We start from the raw sequence: 24,552 nt of genomic DNA on the forward strand, positions 1-24,552 counted from the left end.
TTGGCTTAAAAAAACAATTTCAACAGATTCACTAATTGCTAACCAACGGAAAGAATTAGCCCATCACCAAATGAACAATTCATAACCAACCTCTCAAGCTAGGCTCTCCCCTACCGAGAAAAAAGCTTGACTTTGAAAAGATCCAACTTTGTTCCCAACCTGGCTATACCAACCCGTCTCCCACTTATCTGAGAACGACAATACCTTTGACATCCTAATTTCATTCTTGGAGGAACCAATCTCATCTAAATGAAGTTGTAAGTGTCACATATCAGACAAATTTTGACGGAACATTTTCCTCAAGGCAGTGAGTTCCTTTTAACTCACTGACCCTTACGGATTCTGTTGAATCCAGCGGCTGATGATTTTATTCACAAGTCAATAGGAGAGGCGTCTCTGAATGGGATAGAGCCATCGTTTCTCTCATCTGTATCTCGAGCACCTCATCAGAGAGTTTGTATTTTTCCTAAGTTTCTAGAATTGGGAGCATTTATTATCTGGGGTCTTTTGGTAGTTTATTTGGTCTGCACCCCTAGCCTTCACCTTTTTCATACTACGTGGGGCGAAGCAGGGATGGGGCGAAGTGGGGATGGGGCGAAGCGGGGATGGGGCAAAGCGGGAATGGGGCGAAGTGGAGATGGGGCGATGTGGGGATGGGGCGAAGTGGGGATGGGGCGAAGTAGTTAGGGGCGAAGTGACATGGGGCGACGTGGAAATGGGGCGAAGCGTCCGACACCCGTTTAGACACGCAAACCGCGATGTTGTCGAAAAGGCCTCGTTGTCCACAAGTAGTCCCTTCCAGAACATTCTCGAAAAAAACTAGTAATACATATCGTTACGCCATGAGATTCGCTGCGGAAACCACTTTCCTATACCCGATATAATCTCCTTCACAATCATAACCCCTCCCAAATGTTGTACTGGTTATACATAAATAACGTTTTCGGTCTAAATATCTTGAAATTGTAAGTGTGTCATGTTTGTTTACATGGGGACTATACAGAGGTCGCGGACGTGGATCGCTGTTATTCGATCAGGTCACATGCAAATTAGTAAGGAATTTTATCACGGGATCCCCCTAGGACGTGACGCTACGTGCCGACGCGACCATAACACACATGAACACCGTAGCGGTGTTGTAGAAAACCGAACCTAGTACAAGGAGTACAAAAGCGATCTTATAGGAAAACGATTGTTGAAACCATCAAGTTTATCCACAAGAAAAGGAATGTTTGTCATACTCTCAATGTTCAAAGAATGATACTAAAGGGACTAGATGATGAAGATAGAACTATTTTAAGAAAGGAAAGAAAAAGAAAACCAATCAATTTAGTGGAAACTCCAGTGAATACTGAATCTATTCCATTGACTGAATTTCACTGAAGGTCTTGTCTCAAGAAGTGAAACTTGACCCCAATAGATAGAATTTCATTTTGGAAATAAGAGAGTTGGATTTTGTGATTCGAAGGAGATAAGTATTTCAATGTTTTGGTGTGATCCTTTTATTAGAATCGGAATAATATCGACAAAAACTCTCAAAAAAACCAAAAGAATTTAAACAAAAATATTAACTATTGATTTATGTTATTCTTATTTAGGCCTATACAAAAAAAATGCACAGTAGGAACCTCAAGGGATGAACTGGGCACTTTCTACAGGCGCCGCTACGAACAGAGCCATCCTTCTTATTTTCGGATATATTTTGTCAATGTCTTTGTTGAAAGGCAAGTAGTCTGAAGCATCATTTGTGTTCAATGACCATCTTTTGCATGGCAGCCACTTTGAAGAGATTGCTTCATGTTGCAAAGAGACCCACACACAAATAGACCCTTTGTGAATTCTTTCATGAGTTCAATTATCTGAAACACCTCAACGGCAGCTGCTAAATGCAACGTAGATAATCTGTTAATTTGTGAGAATATCACATTATTACCTTGTTTTCATAGTCTTTCACTCTTTGCTGAAACTTCAGCAGATGAGTTGAGGCTGCTCGTGATGGTTCGCACCGCGCACCAGTTTCTCTGCTGGACCAGCCGGGCACATCGAGGCAGAGCTCGGTGGGTTTCTCGGTATAGTATAGTCGACCGCTCACGTACGTGCCGGACGGTAAACCGTGATGATTAGCACCGCGCACCGGTTTCTCTGCTGGATCAACGGGGGACCCATCGGGGCAGAGATCGGTAAGTTTCTCGGTAGTCGACCGCTCATCTGTTACCGGGCGGTAACAGATGATCGCACCGCGCACTTGTTTCTCTGCTAGATCAGCGGGGGCACACCGCAAGCTGCGAGGCAGAGCTCGGTGGGTTTCTCGGTAGTCGACTGCTCACGCACGTACCGGACGGTAAGCCGTGATGATGATTCGCACCGCTCACTAGGTTTCTCTGCTTGATCGGCGAGGGCATACTGCGAGTCAGAGCTGGGTTGGTTTCTCAGTAGTCGACCGCTTACGTCGTATCCCGGACGGTAACCCGTGGATCGGGTTGCCCGCTGAAAACCTGACCGGTATCTGGAGCGAGTTGAAGGCTAGCAACCATCAAGTTTATCCAAAAGAAAATTACCAAAGAAGTGTTACTAGAGTTACTGGCCATGAATGTTGTGCTTTCTTCTCTTGTGATTTGTGAACGTAAGCCCACTTAGAATAACTCGTATTTTCATCTCGTGATAATCTGTTTAAAAGTGTTCCAGCTATTGCCAAACTCACAGTGCTCATTTCACAGCTGTAAACATGTTAAGGCTTATAGGTACTGAAATAATTAATGGTTTTCATACTCTCAATTTTTAATGCCACTAGGGACTTCGGGGACAATTTAGATTGAACTATTTTGAAAAAAAGAAAGAAAAGAAAAACAAATAAATTATCAATCAATCATTGGAAACTCCGGTGGATACTCAATTTATTCCTTTGACTGAATTTCACTCAAGGTCTTGATTCAAGAAGTGAAAGTTTAGTCCAAAAGATGGAATTTCACTGTGGACATTGGATTTTGTGATTCGAAGGAGATAGGTACATGTGTATTCTAATGTTTTGGTGTGATCATTTTACAAGAATCGGGATCATTGACCAAAAAACGCTCTTCAAAAAAAAGCGGGGTTTCTACTAACAAATTTAAACAAACGAACTATTGCTTATTTTTTCATTTAGGTCGTTACAAAAAATAAAACGCGGTAGAAATCCCTAGGGGTGAACTGGGCCCTTTTACAGGCGCTCTCTACGGTCAGAGCAATCCACGCTTATTTTCGGATATATTTGTCAATGTCTTTGTTAAAAGGCAAATAGTCTGAAGCATATTTGTGTTCAATTTTTTTTTTATTTAGGCCTGTACCAAAAAATAAAACGCGGTAGAAACCTCTAGGGGTGAACTTGGCACTTTCTACAGGCGCTCTACGGTCAGAGCCATCCACCCTTACTTTGGAATGTTTGTCAATGTCCTTGTTAAAAAAGGCAATAGTCTGAAGCATATTTGGGTTCAATGGCCGAATTACATCTTTTGCAATTTAGCCTGAAAGAGATTGCTTGATTTGCACGGAGAAACGCACGAATAGAGCCCTTTGTGAATTCAAGAGTTCAATAATCCAAAGCATCGTAGATAGTCTGTTAATTTGTGCGGATATCACAATATTGCTTTCGTTTTCATGGTTTTCCACTCTCAGCTGCCCTCGTTCTTTTTGCCTAAAAAAAGCATTCACCGCGTCCCGCTTGAAATTTCAGCAGATGGATTGAAGCTGCTCGACCGTGACAAATAGTGCCCGTGATGATTCGCATCGCGCACCGGTTTCTCTGCTCTATCAGCGGGGAACACATACGAGGCAGAGCTCGGTTGGTTTCTCAGTAGAGTCGACCGCTCACGCAGGTCTACCAGCAAGTTCATCCAAAAGAAAATTACCAAAGAAGTGTTACTAGTGTTACTGGCCATGAATGCCATGAATACTGGCAAATAGTCTGAAGCATATTTGTGTTCAATGGCCGGATTACATCTTTTGCAATTTAGCCTAAAAGAGATTGCTTAATTTGCACGGAGAAACGCACGAATAGACTCCTTTGTGCATTCAAGAGTTCAATAATCCAAAGCATCGTAGATAGTCTGTTAATTTGTGAGGATATCACAATATTGCTTTCGTTTTCATGGTCTTTCACTCTCAGCTGCCCTCGTTCTTTTTGCCTAAAAAAAGCATTCACCGCGTCCCGCTTGAAATTTCAGCAGATGGATTGAAGCTGCTCGACCGTGACAAATAGTGCCCGTGATGATTCGCATCGCGCACCGGTTTCTCTGCTGGATCAACGGGGGACGCGCCTGGGCAGAGCTCGGTTGGTTTCTCGGTAGCCGACCGTTCACGTAGGTCTTCATACCGGACGGTAACCCGCAAAGATTCGCATCGCGCACTGGTGTCTCTGCTCTATTAGCGGGGAACACATACGAGGCAGAGCTTGGTTGGTTTCTCAGTAGAGTCGACCGCTCACACAGGTCTACCAGCAAGTTCATCCAAAAGAAAAATACCAAAGAAGTGTTACTAGTGTTACTGGCCATGAATGCTGTGCTTTCTTCTATTGTGATTTGTGCACTTAAGTCCACTTAGAATAACTCGTATTTTCATCTTGTGATAATCTGTATTAAAAATGTTCCAGCTATTGCCGAACTCACAGTGCTCATTTCACAGCTGTAAACATGTTAAGGCTTATAGGCACTGAAATAATTAATGGTTGTCATACTCTCAATTTTTAATGACACTAGGGACTTCGGGGACAATTAAGATTGAACTATTTTGAAAAAAGAAAGAAAAGAAAAACAAATAAATTATCAATCAATCATTGGAAACTCCGGTGGATACTCAATTTATTCCTTTGACTGAATTTCACTCAAGGTCTTGATTCAAGAAGTGAAAGTTTAGTCCAAAAGATGGAATTTCACTGTGGACATTGGATTTTGTGATTCGAAGGAGATAGGTACATGTGTATTCTAATGTTTTGGTGTGATCATTTTACAAGAATCGGGATCATTGACCAAAAAACGCTCTTCAAAAAAAAGCGGGGTTTCTACTAACAAATTTAAACAAACGAACTATTGCTTATTTTTTCATTTAGGTCGTTACAAAAAATAAAACGCGGTAGAAATCCTTAGGGGTGAACTGGGCCCTTTTACAGGCGCTCTCTACGGTCAGAGCAATCCACGCTTATTTTCGGATATATTTGTCAATGTCTTTGTTAAAAGGCAAATAGTCTGAAGCATATTTGTGTTCAATGGCCGGATTACATCTTTTGCAATTTAGCCTCAAAAGAGATTGCTTAATTTGCACGGAGAAACGCACAAATAGACTCCTTTGTGCATTCAAGAGTTTAATAATCCAAAGCGTCGCAATTGCGACAGCTGAATGCAAGGTAGATAATCTGTTAATTTGTGACGATATCACATTATTGCTTTCGTTTTTATGGTCTTTCACTCTCCCCTGCCCTCGTTCTTTCACCTAAAAACGTTCACCGCGTCCCACTGAAATTTCAGCAGATGAGTTGAAACTGATCAACAGTGACGAAATAGTGCCCGAGATGATTCGCATCGCGCACCGGTTTCTCTGCTGGATCAACGGGGGGCACACCGAGGCAGATCCCGGTGGGTTTCTCAGTAGACGCCCGCTCACGTAACGTACCTGATCGGTAACCTGCTGAGATGATTCGCACCGCACTTTGGTTTCTCAGCTGGATCAGCGGGGGAAACGTACGGGGCAGCGCTCAGTTGGTTTCTCGGTAGAGTCAACCGCTCACGTAGGTCTACGTATCGGACGGTAACCTGCGATGATTCCCACCGCGCACGGGTTTCTCTGCTGGATCAGCGGGGGACACAACGGGCAGAGCTCGGTGGGTTTCTCGGTAGTCGACCGCTCACGTCGTACGGAACTGTAACCCCTGGATCGAGTTGCCGGCTGTAAACCTGACCGGGATCTGAAGCGTGTTGTAGGCTAGCTTCGCCTGGACGGGCAACGGCCTACAAAAGTACCGTTATACGGTGCACCGCTTCGGGGGAAGGCGGGGTTGGGAGCGACTCTTATGGCCATGGAAAACCAACGCGATTATAAGTGTAATCGGTAAGTTTGCTGTTACTGGTAACGAATGGAATAACGTTCATCTAACAATTCAGTTGAATGGAAAGCCATATCTGGCCCGAAGTTTTCCCTTCATTGACCTATCAGCTATCAGAAAACGATAATATTATGTCCTTAAAAGTCAAATTTAGCAGAAAAATATTGGAGTCTTATGCGGTTTGTGCACAGGGTGAAAAGTGATAGTCAGATATTGGAATCTTTCCGTTAGAATTATTCTGGAAAGGGCTGCAGGGTTTACCGAATTTTACCAACCAAAATCAGAACTTAAAAGTAAAATGTCACGCGGGGAGCTTCCTGAACCATCATGCGGCCCTAGTATGGGCATTTTACAGTGAGTTACCTTTTCTCTTGCTATCATTTTTGGAGGAAAAATTTCTAATTGTAACCACCAAAGAAACATTCGTGTTTGAATTTCATACTGGTATTCTTCAAGAAAAGATGGGAAAAGAAAAATCACTTGCAGATGGGAAAAGAAAAATCACTTGCAGATGGGAAAAAACCCGAATTGATCAGTTTCCATAGATTGATATACAGGTTACATTTTCTAAGAAACAGTAGTGGGGTGATATTTGGGATGAAAATCAAAATTTTGGAAAATGATTGCGCCCACTTCAGATTTGATGTATTGGGTCATTTGGGGGATATTTTGTATAGGAAGTGGGTATCTAGCATAAAAACCCCACCCCACCCAAAAACCTAAATCTGCACTGCACGCAGGGTGGACAGTGAGTATTATTGAGAAATAAATGTTTTTTCCCCCCATTTTAATCGCTTTGACATAGTTTATATTGAGCACACCACTGAAGACTTTCATAGATGAGCACATAACTGACAATTTAATATATTAAAGGGAAAATACAACATTTGCAAGCATCGAAAAATAAAACTACCTAGTTTTTACAAAATACCTTACTAGGATGCTGGTAAATGACAGTGTAAAGCATCCTGCAAAATTAGGGCACCTGGTGTGAAGTCATTTTCAAGAAAGTTGTATTTTTGTATACATTTCCAACGGTGGTCGGCCGACCACCGTTGGAAAAACCTAACTATTTTTCAACTACTGCTCCAAATTTACGATTTTTTTTATTCCAAATTTTGTTTGCTATTGGTTACATGTTTCAGAACGGGTGCAGGCCAGCTAGACTGGTTCCCTTACCTTACAATTTTCCGGCATCTATAAATTGATCCACTCCATCTTCAGTGGAGTCAGGGAACCAGACTACTTGAACATTTGTCTTTTTTCTTGGTTTTCCAGCATTTTCAAACACAAAACTTCACACACATGTCAGTGTAACAACATTTGATCTATTATACTAACCCCTCAAATAGTTCATTTCTGAAAATTACAGCAAAAGCCAATGATATACACTCCCTTTAAGAACATTATTTATGCACTAATATCACTAAATATCACAGTCAGTCGGGCATACATGTAGATAAGACATGGAGTCTTTCCACACAAACGGTAACAAAAGTGTGACATTTAGAGGGAACCAGACAGAAGTCGATTCATGAAGTACTCTGTCATGTTTTTTTTCCCTCTTTTTACATCTCATGTCCTTGTAAGAACATTGTCCACCAACATGTTTGATAGATTTCTCAGGATTCCAGAAATCACGAGGACTATCTCCAAGAGGTAGCGTTCCTAACATGGACAGACATTTCATTTTGAAGTGTTGGAAAGCAGTAAATGAAGTACATGAACGATCCCAGATTTGTTCCTAAAGTAAAGCTATCCATTGAGGGATTGCCACTGGCCTATCTTACATTAAACCTCTACCGGTAGGTATTTTTTATTCTACAGGGATATGTACATCTTCAAGACTTCATACATTTTCATAACGGGGACAGAAATTTATCACAAATTTGTGTCTTTGTTATGAACATGTAGTAAGTCGCATCTCAACTCCAATAGCCCTAACAGTCCTGAATCCTCCAATTTCAATATGACTTTGCACACCCATAGGGAGTTAGGGTTGTTTTAGTGTTGAATGATACCAATTCTACATTGAATTAGTAATGCGAAGCAAGAGCTGGATTAATCATAAGAATGAAAGCACTTATGATTCAAGAATGTCCATCCATGTCTGTCTTTTCATCTTAAAGATGGCATAGTAATTCCATACATATCCATTGAACCAGCCTACTTATTTATCAGGGCAATCACGAAGAAATACAGGAATGTTTATTAAAAAAAATCAAAAATAGCAAAAGACCTGCTTTGAAATCCACCTCCCATGTCTCACCAAGGGGGTCAATCGCTTCTCAAAATCGGTGGGACATACCTTGATCAGAATGTGATCGAAAAGCGCGAAGCCCTAACTGTGTGGGGTCCGTTAAACTTTTTGAATTCTAGACAAATTTTGACATTTAAACAATTTTTTTTGTGAGCAAAAGATCACCTTTTAAACATTATTTGTTCGAGTTTGATGTCATTGAATCAGCCTTTCTGAGCTTAATTTGGCTAAAATTTTTATACGAAGACGAACAAGTACAATGTGGGGGGGGGGGGGGAAACACATGATATGATATCCCCCAACCACTTTAAAAATTGTTAGGGGAGCTCTCTCCCCCCCCCCCCTTATCAGTTGTAAAATCCTTATCACTTTAAAGTCATGCCATTGTGACATCGGCTGTATGGGGGCACCTTCGAAAGAGTTTTAAGCATGTATCGCCCTGAAAAGCACTATACATCCGTTATACTAATGCGCATAATTTTCGGTCAGAACAGCACCCCCATCGACAGATGGTACCAGCCCCCCCCCCCCCCCCGCCTCAATTTGATTTTACGGAGGCCAAGTGTACTGAGAAATAAATGTGTCTGTATATACATTTCAGCCTGGATGTGCAAGTGCCCTTTTCAAGACATTGTTATCCCCCCTAATATGTAAATGCCCTTAATATGGTCCTGTTGCCTCTTTCAGGGGTTGAACTTTCAAGGCAGCACCTCAAGCTAAGCATCTTTCTGAGTTCTTTCCATATGCTATTGTGCCTGAATGTTTCCAATTTGAAATAAGTCTTTATTCATCATTACTACAACATGATTAATCAGGGTATGAACAGCAGAATACCCAAATAGCCAGAAAAAGGCCATTTAGGGGTTAATTTTGGATTGCAAGGGGGGTATTTAAGAGATACAGCATTAGTTTTGGTGTCTAAAGTTTTGTATTGATGGTGTTAACCATTTTTGTAGATGGGCGTCTTCAAATTTTGACATTGGACTTTACCACCCCCTACTAGAAAAAGGCCAAAAATAATTGTAGATTCTAGAATTTTTGCACAATAGATTTTCCTATGGCAAAGGTTCGGGAAGGGCGCAACCAGGCCAGGCGGGAATCTTCAGACTCTATGCAAATGAACTGTGATAAAAGCATTCCTTAACTTGTTACCTTTACCGAATGGAAATGTAAATTACTAATTGTGACTGGCTTCTTAATCATTGGTGTTGGCAGGATTGGACAAGGGGGCACTTGCCCCCTCCCCCCTCCGCCCAAAAAAGAAAAACAAAAGAGATGTGAAGTCATATTTGCTATTATTTTAACCCTAAAAGGGCCGGGGCGGAATCCGCCCCCCTCAACTCTTTCCGCGATAGCCTTTAAAAAAACTTTTCGCGACCAGAGCTTTTATGACTTTTTAGCCTCGAGCTTTGCGCATCTTTTGACACCAAAAAACATAAAAATCGGACGAGGGGTTGTCGCACAGTGAAATTTTTTCCGGCGCTAGGCGCCGTGAAAACTGAATTTTCATATATACGTCGTGTACACGGACAGAATTGCCATTCATACATCTTAGGGGAGGGGGCGGAATCCCCCCCCCCCCCGGGCTGAGAGATGGTCAAAATAACCCAGCCCTTTAAGGGTTAATACACATTCAACAAAACGGGGGTCTGCAGGTGTGTCAATGGGGTGGAGTGAGTAAGTGTCCCCGCCCACATTTTCCCCCAAACGACATATTAAGTAAATGGGGCGTTTGCTGGAGGTTTTGGACTTAAGTGCCCTAAAACATGATAAAAAATATATATATAAAAAAAATGAATTTGAACTTAAGTGTGCGTTTATGAGAAGACCATGCAAAATCTTGAAAAATCGACAAGGTGGGGGGTCGGCGAATTAAGTTCAAATCTTGGCCATTTGATCCCCACCTGAGACGATACCACTCGGTGGAGTAGCTCGATAAATAATCACACGGTGGCCGAGTACGGGGCACCGACAATTTTGAGCAAAAAAAGGTGACTTCCGGGGAGTAAATTTGTGTTGTTTCTGGTATAAAGTTATAGCCTCGTGTATTCCCTTAAACTAAATCGTTTACTGTCGACCTACATATCAAAAGAAAGGATTTAATCTCCTCTAAACGATGAAATATAAATCTTTGATATGCAATCATTCACTGCGGAGATATAGGCGTAAGAAAAACACGTATCAGCTCTATTACGAAATGAAGTCATTTACGTGGTAAACCATAACTTAATTAATGCAGGGCTGAGAGTCAACAAACTTGGAGGAAATATAGTTCAGATATCCGACTACAATAATAAAAAATAAAAAAACTGTCAGCTCTTCCGGTTTTTGTTTGCTCACGGTCAACAAAGTTGAAAAATTCCTATTTTTCAAGACCAAACCTACATAGCCCCCTAGACAGTTCCGAGTGCATTTGGTTCCCCTGAATTGACATTTTGCTGGAATTGTTGTAAGAGCGTAACAAAATCTACATTTTGCAGACTTCACCTATTGGTTGGGTGGGTGAGTGGGCTACCTTTGGTGGTGCGCACTGATCCGGTAGGAGGGGAACGTCCTGTTGCCGCCCACCCAGTTAGCGCACGGTATCGAAAGAGGGCGCCCTCGCATAACATCACCGTCAAAATGGCTGTCATGGACATGCTGTCTGTGCGGCAGCAATGTGATTTTAGTAATTTTGAGTATTGCAAAGCCATCAAATGTGGTGTAAATCCGTCTTATCCGCGCGAACTAAATACAGTGCAACTTAATCGATGCACAAAAAACATACGGAGCCATTTGCAGAAGTGGAAAGTCGCTGCATATGATGTGAATGTCGAGTGCATGGAAACTGATCCTCCTGCGATGTGGTTTGTTCGACGTCGATGCATACACTGATAAGACAATATGTCCAGCGCATAGATACAAGTTAGGGTTGAGTTGGACATCATCAAGGAAATGTTGTCATCTACTCCATAAAGTGAAAGGCAAACCATTCCGTGTTGGGAATAAAGCAACTAGCCGTGAGATGTTTGATCGATGGGGTATCCTGATCACAGTTGGAACAGGTAAGAAGACAGAAATAAAACAAACACACATTTCTGAAATGAATCAATCATGGTCATGGTCCATTTCTGATCAACTGATTTTGTTTCTGGGAAGGTTATATCAATTAAATCCCTTATCATGCAGTTGACTTGGGACCAGTGACATGTATTATTGTGTGAAAAATTAATACTGGTTGTCACAGCTCTGGACCACACACATGGTTTTCGGCAGTGGACACACATGGTGGATATTTTGATTTTTTTTTATATAAAGAAAGTTGGAGCTGCACTGAACATGCGCAGTTTGGGGAATAAAACAAATATTTATTTTGCACTTACATTCTTGTTTTGACCATTTACAAGAACAATTTCAGATTTGTTTTCCCTTTTATACAAATCCTCCAGCGCCAGCCACATCAGAAAATGAAAAAGTAATAATTGTAAATAAATACAGTCAATCTAAAATAATAAAAGAAGATTTTTTTTTTTTTTTTTTTGGGGGGGGGGAATTTATGACATTGGTTTTGTTCAAGGGATCTATTGCTCAATATTGTTGGCTACATACGCCCCGCTTTATATCTTTTAAGTTTAAAAATATTAAGCCTGCTGCGGCCTTTACACTTGGTAATTCTCACTGTTCATATGACTTTCAGGTATCTGTAGAGGTTGTATATCTAAGCACAAACAAGCAGTTACGCACCAGACAGCGGAACAATTACCACCTAGCGATGTGCTCTCTAAGGAACAAGAAGAGCAGCAGTGTACAATTAGTGATTTCACATCGCCGGCTGGTGTACCATCTCTCCAACCCACCGACACAGAATGCACTTCAGTTCATGAGGTAATGGGAGTGAACTAAGAATGGACCTTGACATATTGCATCTCATTTATCACAGATGAATTGTAAGTACTCTTCTTTGAGTACATACATTTGTATTTCAACCCTGCTATATGTAGCACGCATCTCACTGTTTTTATTTTCCTCATGATTATTTCTAGCATACATCTGAGTCATCATCAACTGATGGAGATATTACAAAGGATGTGCACTTGACTCTTCTTGGGCTCCAACCCCCCCGACCAAAGAATGTGGAGCTGCAATCCCTGAACACTTTCCTTACTCAGGGTGGAATGTCTGCTGTTGATGGGCAGCTTCGTCTGTCATTAGAAGAAGCATCTGATAGCACCATCCGTTATTATAGAAGGAAGGCAAAGGAAGCCTTTGGTTTAGTTCTTCATTGTTTAGCACCAGGTCAAGAAGATGGGCTCATGAAGAATTGAAGATTACCATCGGTGAAACAACTGCTGAATCATCACAAAGTAGTCAAGATTTTGATAGTAGTACCCGTTTTCATTTTTTTTATTGCATCCTTTTTTACCAACATTTTTGCATTAGTGGTTCCATGTTCTCTGCCTTTACGTATTTTGTGTTTAAACAAAGGGTTATCATGGCTTGTTATTGGAAGACAGTGACTGTTCTTGTTTTTTAATGTTAATTTAAGAAGGAAAACGATTTTCTTGATTTATATTCAATTGTTTTTTCGAGTTTGATCGTTAGGTTGTTCCATGTGTCATTCTATTTTGATACTGTGTTAGTTCAGTTTTCTTCTTTCAACTTCCATTTAAGTTTAAAGTTCAATTTAGTTTTGTACAGTTGACTCTCGTTACAGCAAGGTCGGTGAGACCGCCCAAACTACCTCTTTAAACAGAAATGTTGCTTTAAAAGGACAGCGAAACAAAGAAACACAAAGAGAACTAGAGATTTGAGACCTCAGAATTTGCTCTTTATAAGCAGAAGTAGGACGTCTTTATAAAAGTGCTCTTTATAACAAAAGTCGACTGTAGTACTACCATTTTACTTATTTGGTTGTGTGGATAACAGGTTTAAGGTTTGGGAAAAAGTTAATTTGGATCCTTTTTGATTATTGGTTTTTTTGAATGGTTTTCTTCAAATTTTGGTTGGTAAAATAAATCATCCTTTTTTTGTTGTCATTCTAAAAATGTGTTTGTCATTGTTTCTATTTATTCAAATTCCTCTCTATTTGTTCCTACCCCATCTAGGTCTATCTCATTTTTGACCGCGAGTACCCCAACATTTAGCGTTGTTCTCATTCAATTTATTATTTTCCAAGTTTATTAATTTTCCGGGTTACATAACAAGCCAAAAGATAACAGAATTGTCATCCAAGCCCCATCATTCCCACATTTGGTGCACGATATGTGGCAGGGTGTACCCCCCCCCCCACCCCACCCCCATTGTGTCTTCATTGTGTTCTGGTAATCTCAGGATTTTTTTAGATGATTATTGGGGGATACTTCTGTTAACAAAAAGACAAGTGTGTGTCGAGTATAGGAACATATGTGGGGACTCCCTCTGCCACAAATCGGGCAGGGTATACATTCCATCCTGGACTCTGAAAGGTGGCGGCCATATTGATTTAAGATGACCCCCCCCCCTAAAAATGGGATTAATTAAGGGATTATAGCGCCCCCAATGGCGTCTCCAGTATTAAAATAGGTTTTAATTTTATTGATCATGAAAAAATATACACGTTTGCCAATTTTCATAACATTCAAGCAAAAAAGTCAAAAATTATGTGAAAAATACATTTTTTTGACCAAAAAGGTGCCCAAAAAAACGCCCTCTATGAAAGATTTTTAAAAACATTTTTGACGTCATTATTTACAAATTGGAAAAATAATACTTGGTGGCAAATTTCATGAAAATTGGTTGTCGACTTTTGAAAATACAGAAAAGGGAGGGGGCACTGTATGCCCCTCCCCCGTCCCTTTACTACCGAAAATTGAGGTAATACAGGCTCCTGCCATTTCATACTAAAAACTGCTGACAATTTTTTTATTCTTGATACTTAAAGACCATGATAAGAACTCTCTTTCACCTGAGTGTCATTGTTCAAAGACCTGCACTAATGACGCTACGGCGACTTAAAGATCGCTATTTCTATGACTCAACTTTGGGGGTACCCTTAGTGCCGTTGCCTCCTAAGAGCAATTTTTTTCCTAAATTTTGAGTTCCTGGTTTAGGTCAGGATACAACCTCAAGACCATGCAAATTTCATTTCTCTGCTGCTTTCCCCTGTTGAGCAGCAAGCGTTTAAACTTTTGTACCCCAAAATCATAAAAATCACCATTTTTCACTAATAAAAACACATTTTTGGCTCTTTTTTTTGCTACGAAGGTCAGATTGGCCAAATATTTTGTACAACCTCAAGGCTACCTATGACCCACCTACCCCCCAAATTTTAACCAAATCCGCCGACCCCCACCTTGTCACGGTCTGCATGGTCCTCTCGTGGACACACTCTTAAATATAATGAAATTTCTCTTTTAAACACAATCCTCCTTAGCCGCGAATTGGAGCATAAAAACGGGAAAATGTGGTCTGGAAATCACACCCTCCAATTTTAAAACCATGTCATTACGCAGCTGAGCTCGACAGCAAACAGTGGTTCCAAACAGTGCGACCCTCATGTCGCAACTCTTTCTATAATTATACGGCTCTGATTCACACGCTGTTGTTTGGAAAAAAAATAATTTACTACCCGCAAACCCTCGACAAAATGATAAATTGGGAATATGCTAGAGAAAATACAAGGATTTGGGGGAAAATGTGCTATGTCACCCCCTAAAAAAATCTTGGCGATGCCCATGTTCTTAATACATAATTGTCTTGCCGTTTACGGTTTAATAATTTAAATGCTTCCATCCAACGTGCAGTTGTGTATGGGGTTTAATGACCAGTCTGCTTTTGGTATTCCACAAAACAGCTTTTATTTCCAACAAATGTTTTCAAAAAATAATTTGGTGAAACCTGATAGCACATTAAATGTGTGCGGGATAGAACTGAGATATGTAGGCTGGAACCAAGTCTAGCTGCTCTGGCCTCATCACAGCAGTATTCGGTCGCGCACATGATAGTTCCCAACTTGAGTACCTCGAACATGTAGTTTGGGTTGAAAAAAAGTTAATTAATCTGATTAGTTATTTAATTGTTAGCATTTAGTAGTTAATTACGGGTAATAATTTTGGGTAGGGTCTGCCATATGATCGTCAGTTGATATTGCAAGTGCATGCACTAATACTTCAGAGCAACAGCTTGTGATAAGGCTAGGCACGCGCTCAGAGTTTGCGTTTCACGTACGCTCGCGCTTACAAGTTGGCTGGCCGAAGCTCCAACTGAAAACCTTCAATTGACAGGGAACCGTGGGGATTTCCCAAAACATTGCAGGGCAAGGGCTTCCGTACTAGTCATAGACTGGTGAGTGTTGTCGCTCTTTCTTGTGTTGGCCATTATTCACATTGACAGCAACGTTTTTGTCTGTTTACAAATCTGGCCTTGCGACATTGTTTGATACAAACTCCGTGTACAGTATAGTACTAGTACTAGTAGTAGCATATAGCTTTACGTGTATTGTGTGCACGCGCCGCATGTACATGTATGTAGTGCGTGCGCTGTCTCATCTGTTATGCCTCGTGGGGCGACCTTTGACCTGTTCTGTTTGCTCACCAAATTAGTTTAGTCTCCACCGCAGTCGCCATGTGCGTTTTGAGCATAACTCATTTTAAATCATATTTTCTGAACTTCGTTAATTACTGAATATTTTCATTTCATTTCAGAAACATTTATTTCCACATGAATAAGCACTCTAGAAAACAAAACAATTGTTACATGAAAACTACTAAGTGGAGGCATTACACAAGAAGCCGAAGCTTATAAACGGAATGCCTTAAACACAACAAAAAATATATATATAAACAATACTGAAAAAGGAAGACTAAATTCCAAAGACAAAACACAACAAAACAAAACAATGAAACAGACACAGACAAACAAACGGAGTGGACATAAACTTAATAAACTTTACGACGGACATACGAAACATACTAGTGATACAACGACACAGTTTATAAAATGGATGATGCAAGCAAAAGAAAGCACAATTAAAGCGAACGGTATGAATGTAGAAAAACCAAAAAAAGACAAAGCAAACTATGCTATATACTGGGAGATAAGATGGTTCTTGAAAGTGGTTTTAAATCGGCCAACAGAGGACTGCGATTTCATAGACTGACTGAGTCCATTCCATAGACGAGGTCCATGAAAACGAAGGGTGTTCATTACGTATGATGTGCGTGCAAGAGGGATGTAGTAGTTATTATGTGATCTAGTATGGTATTGATGAATATCGTTAATTGAGGTGAAATATGAGGAGAAAGTGCGAGGAAGAAGGTTATTAGTATATTTGTACATTATTATACCAGTTTGAAGTTTATTAATGTCGGTGATTGTTAGTGTGTGTAATCTGGCAAACAAGGGTGCTGTGTGATCACGAGGACGGGACAGTGTGCAAATACGAATAGCCCTTTTCTGTACGGTAATAAGAGATTTAAGTTTGTTAGTGCTTGTGCGTGCCCACACAATATTGCAGTAGTTCAGATAGGGGAGAATGAGAGTATTGTAAAGAGAAAATAAAGTGGTAGATGGGAGAAAGGAGCGGAGCTTAGAAAGTACACCAGTGTTTCGGCTGATGACTTTGGAGACAGTAGTAATGTGGTTAGACCAGGAAAGTTTGTCGTCGATGGTAACACCCAAGAATTTTGTGGAATGGACTTTACTAATGGCAGTATCATTGATTTTAACTGTTCCATTACCACAAAAATTCTGAGACCTGGAGAAGACCATGTATTTAGTTTTGCTAGAGTTGAGAGAGAGTTTGTTGGCTTGAAACCAGGAAGAAACTTTAGTAAGCTCGGTATTGAGGTTACTGACCAAGGAATCAAAGTCTGTATGAGACGAAAGAATAGTAGTGTCATCAGCGAAAAGAATAAACGACAAAGTGTTAGAGGAGCAGTGAAGATCATTAACATATATAAGGAAAAGAAGAGGACCAAGAATAGAACCTTGAGGCACGCCATGATCAATTATTTTAAGAGAAGAAGAAGATTGTTTGATAGTGGTGAACTGTTTGCGGTTGTTAAGATAATCAGAAAACCACTGATGACAGATGCCTCTAATGCCGTAATGTTCAAGTTTAGAGAGAAGAATAGAGTGGTTGATAGTATCAAAGGCTTTAGAAAGATCGATAAAAACACCAATAGAAGATAGCTTATCAGAAAGAGAGTTGGACAGAGAATCAACAAGTTGGATCAGAGCCATATCAGTAGAGTAACTGGTTCGAAAACCGAACTGCCGGTCATAAAGAAGATGAAATTGGGAAAGGAATTTGAAAAGTCGCTTATAGATAAGCTTTTCTAAGATTTTTGAAAAACAGGGAAGAACAGAAATAGGACGATAGTTACATAAATCATGGCGATCGCCAGCTTTGAAAACAGGGGTTACCTGAGCAATCTTAAGATTAGAAGGTACAGATCCAGTTAGAAAAGAGAGATTAAAGATGTGAGCCAGTTGATAAGAGATAAAAGGAATAGAAGACTTGACAACAGAAGGGTGGATAGCATCAAACCCACAGCACGTATCACCTTTAAGATCTTGAACAATCTGAAAGATTTCATCAGAGTCGGTTGGTGTAAGGAAAAGAGAAGAATTGTTAGAGGTGTGCAAATAGTCTGTGAAGTGTACATTTGAAGGAGGGATTTTGTTAGCCAGTCTGGAACCAATATTAGAGAAGTAGTCATTAAAAGAGTCGGCAATATCTGGTAGGTTGGAAATAATCTGCTGGCCATTGATGAAGTTGTCTGGCAGATCATCCTTCTTGTTCTTGCCAAGGATATTGTTGATCTCACGCCAAGTGCTTTTGATGTTGTTTCTTTTAGCGGAGAAACTGCTGGCATAGTGATTCTGTTTGGCCATACGAATGACTTTGGTGAGACGATTACGAAAGGCTTTGTACCTTTGTTCATTGGCCTTTGTTGGGTTTTGCAGAAATCGTCGGAAAAGCCTTTGTTTGTAATTGCACGATTTCAATATGCCCCTAGACATCCATGGCTGGTTGTTCCTTGTTCTGCCTCTTTTCTTTGTAACAAGTGGAAAGTGGTGATTGTAAAGATCGGTGAAGTTAGTAAGGAAGGTGTTATAAGCGCTTTCAGCATCAGTACATTCATAGACTTGACTCCAGTCGTTGTACTGAACATCTGCATTGAAGGCTTGAAGTGTGGTGCTGTTGATGTCTCTGGTAGTATATGTGCTGGGAGGGGGGTTATAACGAGTGAAACAGTCAGGGGTGATCTGAAAGAGAGGAAGATGATCAGAAATATCAGCGTAAAGTATTCCAGCAGTGCAAGTGTTGGTATCGTTGTTAGTAAGAATGTTGTCTATGAGAGTAGCACTATGTGGAGAAATACGAGTGGGTTTGTCTATCAATGGACGCAGACCATATGAATAACAAGTATTCGCAAAATCCTCTGTTGGTCGATGAGTAGAACACTTGTTCAAGTCAAGGTTGAAGTCTCCCATTATATAGCACAGTTTTTTCTCAGAAGTGATTTTGTTTAGGCAGAAATCAAAGGAACTATTGAAATTATCAGTTGATGTACCAGGAGCTCTGTAAATATTACCAACAATAAGATTACAACCACTGTCACGTTTGATCTCAATAAAGACACATTCAAAGTCGACACACGAAATCATGAGATCATCTCTGGTGTTGAAATTAAGATGATCACTGATAAACATGGCAACTCCTCCTCCTGTTTTGTTACTACGTGAAGAGTGAACAAGATGGTAATTGTTCATGTGAACATAGGGAGGAGGAGTTTCATTAAACCAAGTTTCAGTGAAGCCGTATACAGAGAACGAATGATTCAGTGAGCAGAGGTAATCTTGGACGCCAAAGAAATTTTTACAGAGACTCCTGGCGTTTAAGTAGTAAATTGAAAAATCACGTAACGAAGAATTACTGTTCAAATTATTGAAGCTGTTGGTGTCAAAATAGGAGCAATTACAATCACCAAAAGAAAATAAGCCGTCATTGTCATTAGATGAACCGTTATCAATAAACATCACAGCATATAACGCACACAAGTTGAGAGAATTAAATTAGGAAATAACAAAACGTATAAATGAAATTATGAGGCAAAACTGGAAGTTTAGACAAAAAACAAACAAAAAACAGTCTCAAACAGATAATAGTATACATACTGAAACTTAAGGATATATTAGCAAAACAATTACTTGAACGTAATCAACAAGAAAATCAAGGAGAACAATAGGTCGTTATGTTTGATATTACAAACCATTTGTCTATGGACAAAGTTTGTTCAGTTCTTTGAGGGTGGTGATTGATGTCTTTGTCTTGTTCTTCAAGAGCAAGATGATCTTACCATCTCTGGTCCAGACGGCTTCAAATCCATCACATCGTCTGGCCTCTTGATAAGGCTCATGCCGCCTTTTTGTCAAGTTCTCGGTGATGTGCACAGAAGACCCTTTCAGATGGCGTTTGTTGGCAAATACCAGCGAGCGTGATCTATAGCTCGTGAACTTCACGATGACGGGGCGTGGCCGTTGGGGGGCACCAGAGGGGGTAGTCGATTTCCGGGGCTTGCCAAGGCGATGAGATCTATCTAGATCGTGCAAGTGGAGATCTAGCTTGAGTTTGTTGTTGAGTACCTCAAGGGAGATCTTGTCGGTATTTTCGTTGGGGGTCTCTGGAATACCGTGTATCAGTAGACAGTTCCGACGGCTGTATTGCTCAAGATCACCAATCTCCTGTTTCAATTGGTCGTTTTGATCGGATATTTTCCGATTTTGATTGTGCATCTTTTCCAGTTGATCTGAATGTTTGTTGATATCCGTTGAAGTGGCCTCGTAGACATTTTGTGCGATGGTTTCCTGCACAGCCGATGCTATGGAGTCTACAAAAAGCTTACTTGCAACTAGACTATCAGCAAGCTTACCCATCATGAGACCAGAGTCGATGATCTTGTCTGCGAGGAGTGTAGCGATGGGATCAACGATGGCTTTCAGGGTAGCTGGATCGTCGATGATAGATTTAGCAATCTGTTCCCGAAGTTCAGCATTTTGTTTGGGGTTGCTGTTGGCGTCAACTGGTACAGTCTTAGTTGTTGGTGTAGAAGAGATACCTTGTTGGGTCGTCCCTTTGTGTTGTGTTATGTCATCGTGTGAAGATGACAATTGTGCCTTTTCTAGGCATTAATTTTAATATTGAATTATACTATTGCTGTGCCACTGCAAGGTTTATATTATTTTGACATTATATTATTGTACTGAGTCAAGAATACAAAGTAGCCTATAATCTACACTACCGACCCAGGTGGTTGTTGGCTAAGCGAATCTTTGACTGTTACTCCTTGTAATTGTATTAATTACAATTGACTGCAATTATGTCTGATTGTAAAGCACTTTCAACGGCAATGACAACCAATATAGCTGAAAATGTTTTCGTTTTCTTTTCCTCTGCCTATTTTGAGCCAGACAAATAATGTTCGGGAAAGCAGATGTTTGTGTCTCTGGATTCAGGGTTTGCCTCCCTCCCCTCAGTTCCTTTTCTTTATATGCGCTGAGCAACCTCAGTGCACACCCATCATATTACTACATATGATAACCGTAGGAGTTTATGCAAGACTTTATTATTTTGTTTTGGCATTTTGTGTGTATTTATAAACGAAAATTTTGGTCAACCTCTCTGCCTTAGCCAACTAAGGCACATCCAAAGAACGAATCGAGTCAGCCGAGTGAGACGATCAACACATTTCCGTCAACTGATATCCACACAGTCCACAACATCTCCGCTGATTACCTCGAAAAATTAAGAAAGAACCAAAACCCATTCCACATACACTGTAATTACGTACTGTGACGCACTCTACAGATGAAGAAGGTGCTGTCAGTTAAAACGTTTGGCTGACTACCATCAGAAAAAAAGTACCGAAAGAGAGTCAGTTAATTAGGACCACTAACATTCATAATTAAACTTTGGAAAGCGCATGCTTAGCCAACTCATCCACAATTTGCCCGCTTACAATTTTTTTAATGGATTTAATCCAAGTAGGCCTAATCTTTTTTTTTTCGTACTAATTTTTTCCATTTTGAATTAATTATCTTCAGTTGTGCCTAATCCATTTCTATTTTTTAAAAGAAATATATTTCACATTCAGATTAATGGCTCCCCGGCCGGAATTCCATGAACGATGATTATATCAGGCAACAGACACCAATTAATTACTACCTAACCAGTGATGTGAACACAATTAATGACACTAGACGTTTTCCCAGACAAATCCAGACATATCTCTCAAGCTGAAACTTTTAATCAATAAACACAGCTGCCTCAAACTTTTTCTTTGTTATATGCCGACGACACATTCCGGTCTTGAAGCCCCAGAAAGCCTGTGACAGTTCCATTGTTGCAGTGACATTCCTCTGTGTTTACCAAGTCAAAACATAGACACTTGCACTTGCTCTCGGTTCTTTGGCAGAAGACTCATGTAGTCGGTGTTCCAGTAAAGTTCTGTACGCGACTTGAACAAACAAATGACAAGTTACTTTCCAAAACGCGATATATCCATTTGTAAAAAAGACATGACAAGTTTCCACAATTATAAAACTTCAATTAAAGTATAAAAACAGTATGACATTGACAGCTGTTTCTCAACTGTTTCGCTTTCTTAATTTATTAAATTACTATGTGTCCAATCGCTTAAAGTCAGTGTTTAATTGCCCAACACTATCCATTAATACTCTAAACAAGTTTAGTATCTTATAATTATTAAATTATGTTTACATAAAACTGTGAGCAGACAGGAAAGGTGGAATTCTAACGTTGATCGCATTTTGGACATAAACTCTTCAAACATTTATTCTGGTTCGAATTGATAAGATGATATGCTCTAACAATGTTTTTTTTTAATTGACTCTTTTTAAAGCGACCACGGACGGGCTACCTCTGCCTGTTCTGTCTGGCATCCTCATCAGGAAACTTACGAAAGGATCCAGAAATGCAGGTAAGTCCTTTTGGATAAATCTTTCCATATTAAGGTTTGGGTACACATAACCTTGCTATCACTTTGTAAACAACTTCCACTCGGGAGGTAACGCACTGTTTAAACGTCGGTGTAGGGCAACACCTAATATTGAACTTTGAAAACATGTTTAGAAGCTGAACATTATGCGTCCAGTTTCTTAACGTCAGTGTTCAAGCGTTAAACACTATATCCATCAATACTCTAAACATGTTTAGTACGTACAAATGTTTACAAACTGACAGCTAGAAAGTGTTTAGAATAGTGTTTAATCGTTAAACACAGAGTTTTGCAGTATACTAACCGGGTGTTTGCTCTGATTGCTATGTAAACAAAATCTCAATATTAAATTGTACGATGTAAATGTAAAATTGTCTGGCGATCGCACTGCGCGCTGGTGGGTACCCTTGTTGAATGTAAGGCAGGAAACAGTATTACTTCAAATTAATCGTTTTGAAGCGATAATTTTAGTATATATATTGTATTTAATATTATATTAGAAAGATTAACAACGAATTTGACTGGAGCAATGTTCAACCTATAACCTCCGGAATTCCGTACTGGTGCTCTAACCCCCTGAAGGCTCTTTGGGGGTCAAGAACCAAATACCACAGAATATTACATAATGTTGTGCACTCTTCCAAGTTCTTGTATGGACAGAAATGTATACAACAGGTTACTATACTCAGTAGTGTTTTGTAGCTTTAGGTGAGGTTAGGGTTAACTGATATAAATTTCCATACGTATCTTGGCGTTTCAGCATTTTGTCTTTCCATCTTTTTGTGGTAGCAAGTCAGAGGCCATTAATAACGCGCCATTAATATCCCTTAGTGATTATTTGAATAAATATGCAATATATGAAATATCATTTGCAGAGAAGAGAAAGATGAGTTTTGTACACACTTAAAGCCAACGAAATGTTTTTTTTACAATTCTTTATGTGACTGGGTATATGTAGTAAGTAATGTGGCGGACGGCGCCTTCACGTAAAACAGCCAATAGTATCTTCATGAAACAACCAATCATATGGTATCTCTGGTAAAATATTTGTCGCAATCTCTGCCTTTCTTGTTGCTCTTTGTATCTCATTGGTTGAGGAGTGTCAAACCTCCCCCACTCATAGCATTATTGCGAGGCTTCCTCAGGGTTCAGTATTGGTTCCTGTACTATGTTTCTATTGTACATCAATGACCCACCTGATTGCACCCTATCAAAGTTAGCCATCTATATTGACGATTCAACACATGGAATCACCCTAGACCCTTTCACTCTTTCTCTTAGACGTTCTGTTGCTTCTCTTAGCCTTTTCTATAGATACTATCATGGTATATGTGCTCAGAAGGTCTCTCCCTTCTTGTCCCCATATTAGCACCTTTACTCGCAGCCCACATTTTACAATCTCCTCTCACCCCTTCACTGTATCTGTTCCAAAGGCCAGTACTGTGTAATATTATTCTAGCTTTTTTTCTTGTACTGTTGCACTTTGGAACTCCTTAGCTGTATCCTGTTTTCCACTAACGTATATTCTATCACTGATCAAAATAAAGTGAATATCTTCTCACTGTAACTTTTTTCTCTATACTTTCCATTGTAGCCCCACTTTGAGTGGGCTTCTGGTCTTGTGATGGGCGATTCCCATTTAAAAAAAAATAATGGCTAATGGCTTTTCCACCTCTATTTTTACACTGATATCTTGGTGCTATTTACTGGGTTTCTACTCCCCAAAACAGACTGCCCTGAAATGACCTGAGTAGGATTAGAAAATTAACAATAGACATTGCAAACCACTACTTTCTGCCAATGGATTTCGAAGTAATATGAATAAAATGAATTGACATTGCCATAGTGTTTTTTTGTATTATACCAGTCTAGACAGCGGCAGCTATTTCATCAGGGATGCCTCATTCTCTAGGAGGCGCTGTTCCAACATGTCATTTTACCGTGGTAAATCTACATGCATACTGCACCGTGTTAAGTCGCACGAGTTAAGACTATTCAGAGTGTAGATTTGGGCCATTATTTTATACACATGAGACAAACACACAAGTTAATCATTTTAACAATTAGAGTAGATGTGTCAACCCCCTACACCCTACTCTCCCCCTTGACCCTCCCCCGGGTCAAACTCACCCCCTCCCCCTAAAAAAATTCGAAATTTACAGTTTGGATTGTTATTGTGTTTTTTTGTATCCCCATTACCAGGTAATCCTTTTAACAAACTGTTGTCTTGCCAATCTAGA

The 24,552-nt window shown here is 40.0% G+C and overlaps 2 protein-coding genes across 2 annotated transcripts; one reads left to right on the plus strand and one right to left on the minus strand.

Moving 5' to 3' along the window:
- Nucleotides 1–10,832: 10,832 nt before the first annotated feature.
- Nucleotides 10,833–13,137, plus strand: LOC119732877. The gene is made up of 3 exons (XM_038206473.1): nt 10,833–11,374; nt 12,007–12,194; nt 12,353–13,137. Exons 1-3 carry the CDS (start codon nt 11,140–11,142, stop codon nt 12,632–12,634), a joined length of 705 nt encoding a protein of 234 aa, XP_038062401.1. The 5' UTR covers nt 10,833–11,139; the 3' UTR covers nt 12,635–13,137.
- A 6,411-nt stretch (nt 13,138–19,548) lies between these two features.
- On the minus strand, nt 19,549–23,536 carry LOC119733004. Its single transcript, XM_038206585.1, has 2 exons — nt 23,509–23,536; nt 19,549–20,476 (listed from the first exon to the last, which is right to left on the minus strand). Exons 1-2 carry the CDS (start codon nt 23,534–23,536, stop codon nt 19,575–19,577), a joined length of 930 nt encoding a protein of 309 aa, XP_038062513.1. The 3' UTR covers nt 19,549–19,574.
- Nucleotides 23,537–24,552: the final 1,016 nt, after the last annotated feature.

Source organism: Patiria miniata, unplaced genomic scaffold, assembly GCF_015706575.1.
Source record: "Patiria miniata isolate m_02_andy unplaced genomic scaffold, ASM1570657v1 HiC_scaffold_25, whole genome shotgun sequence".
Classification (NCBI taxonomy): domain Eukaryota; kingdom Metazoa; phylum Echinodermata; class Asteroidea; order Valvatida; family Asterinidae; genus Patiria; species Patiria miniata.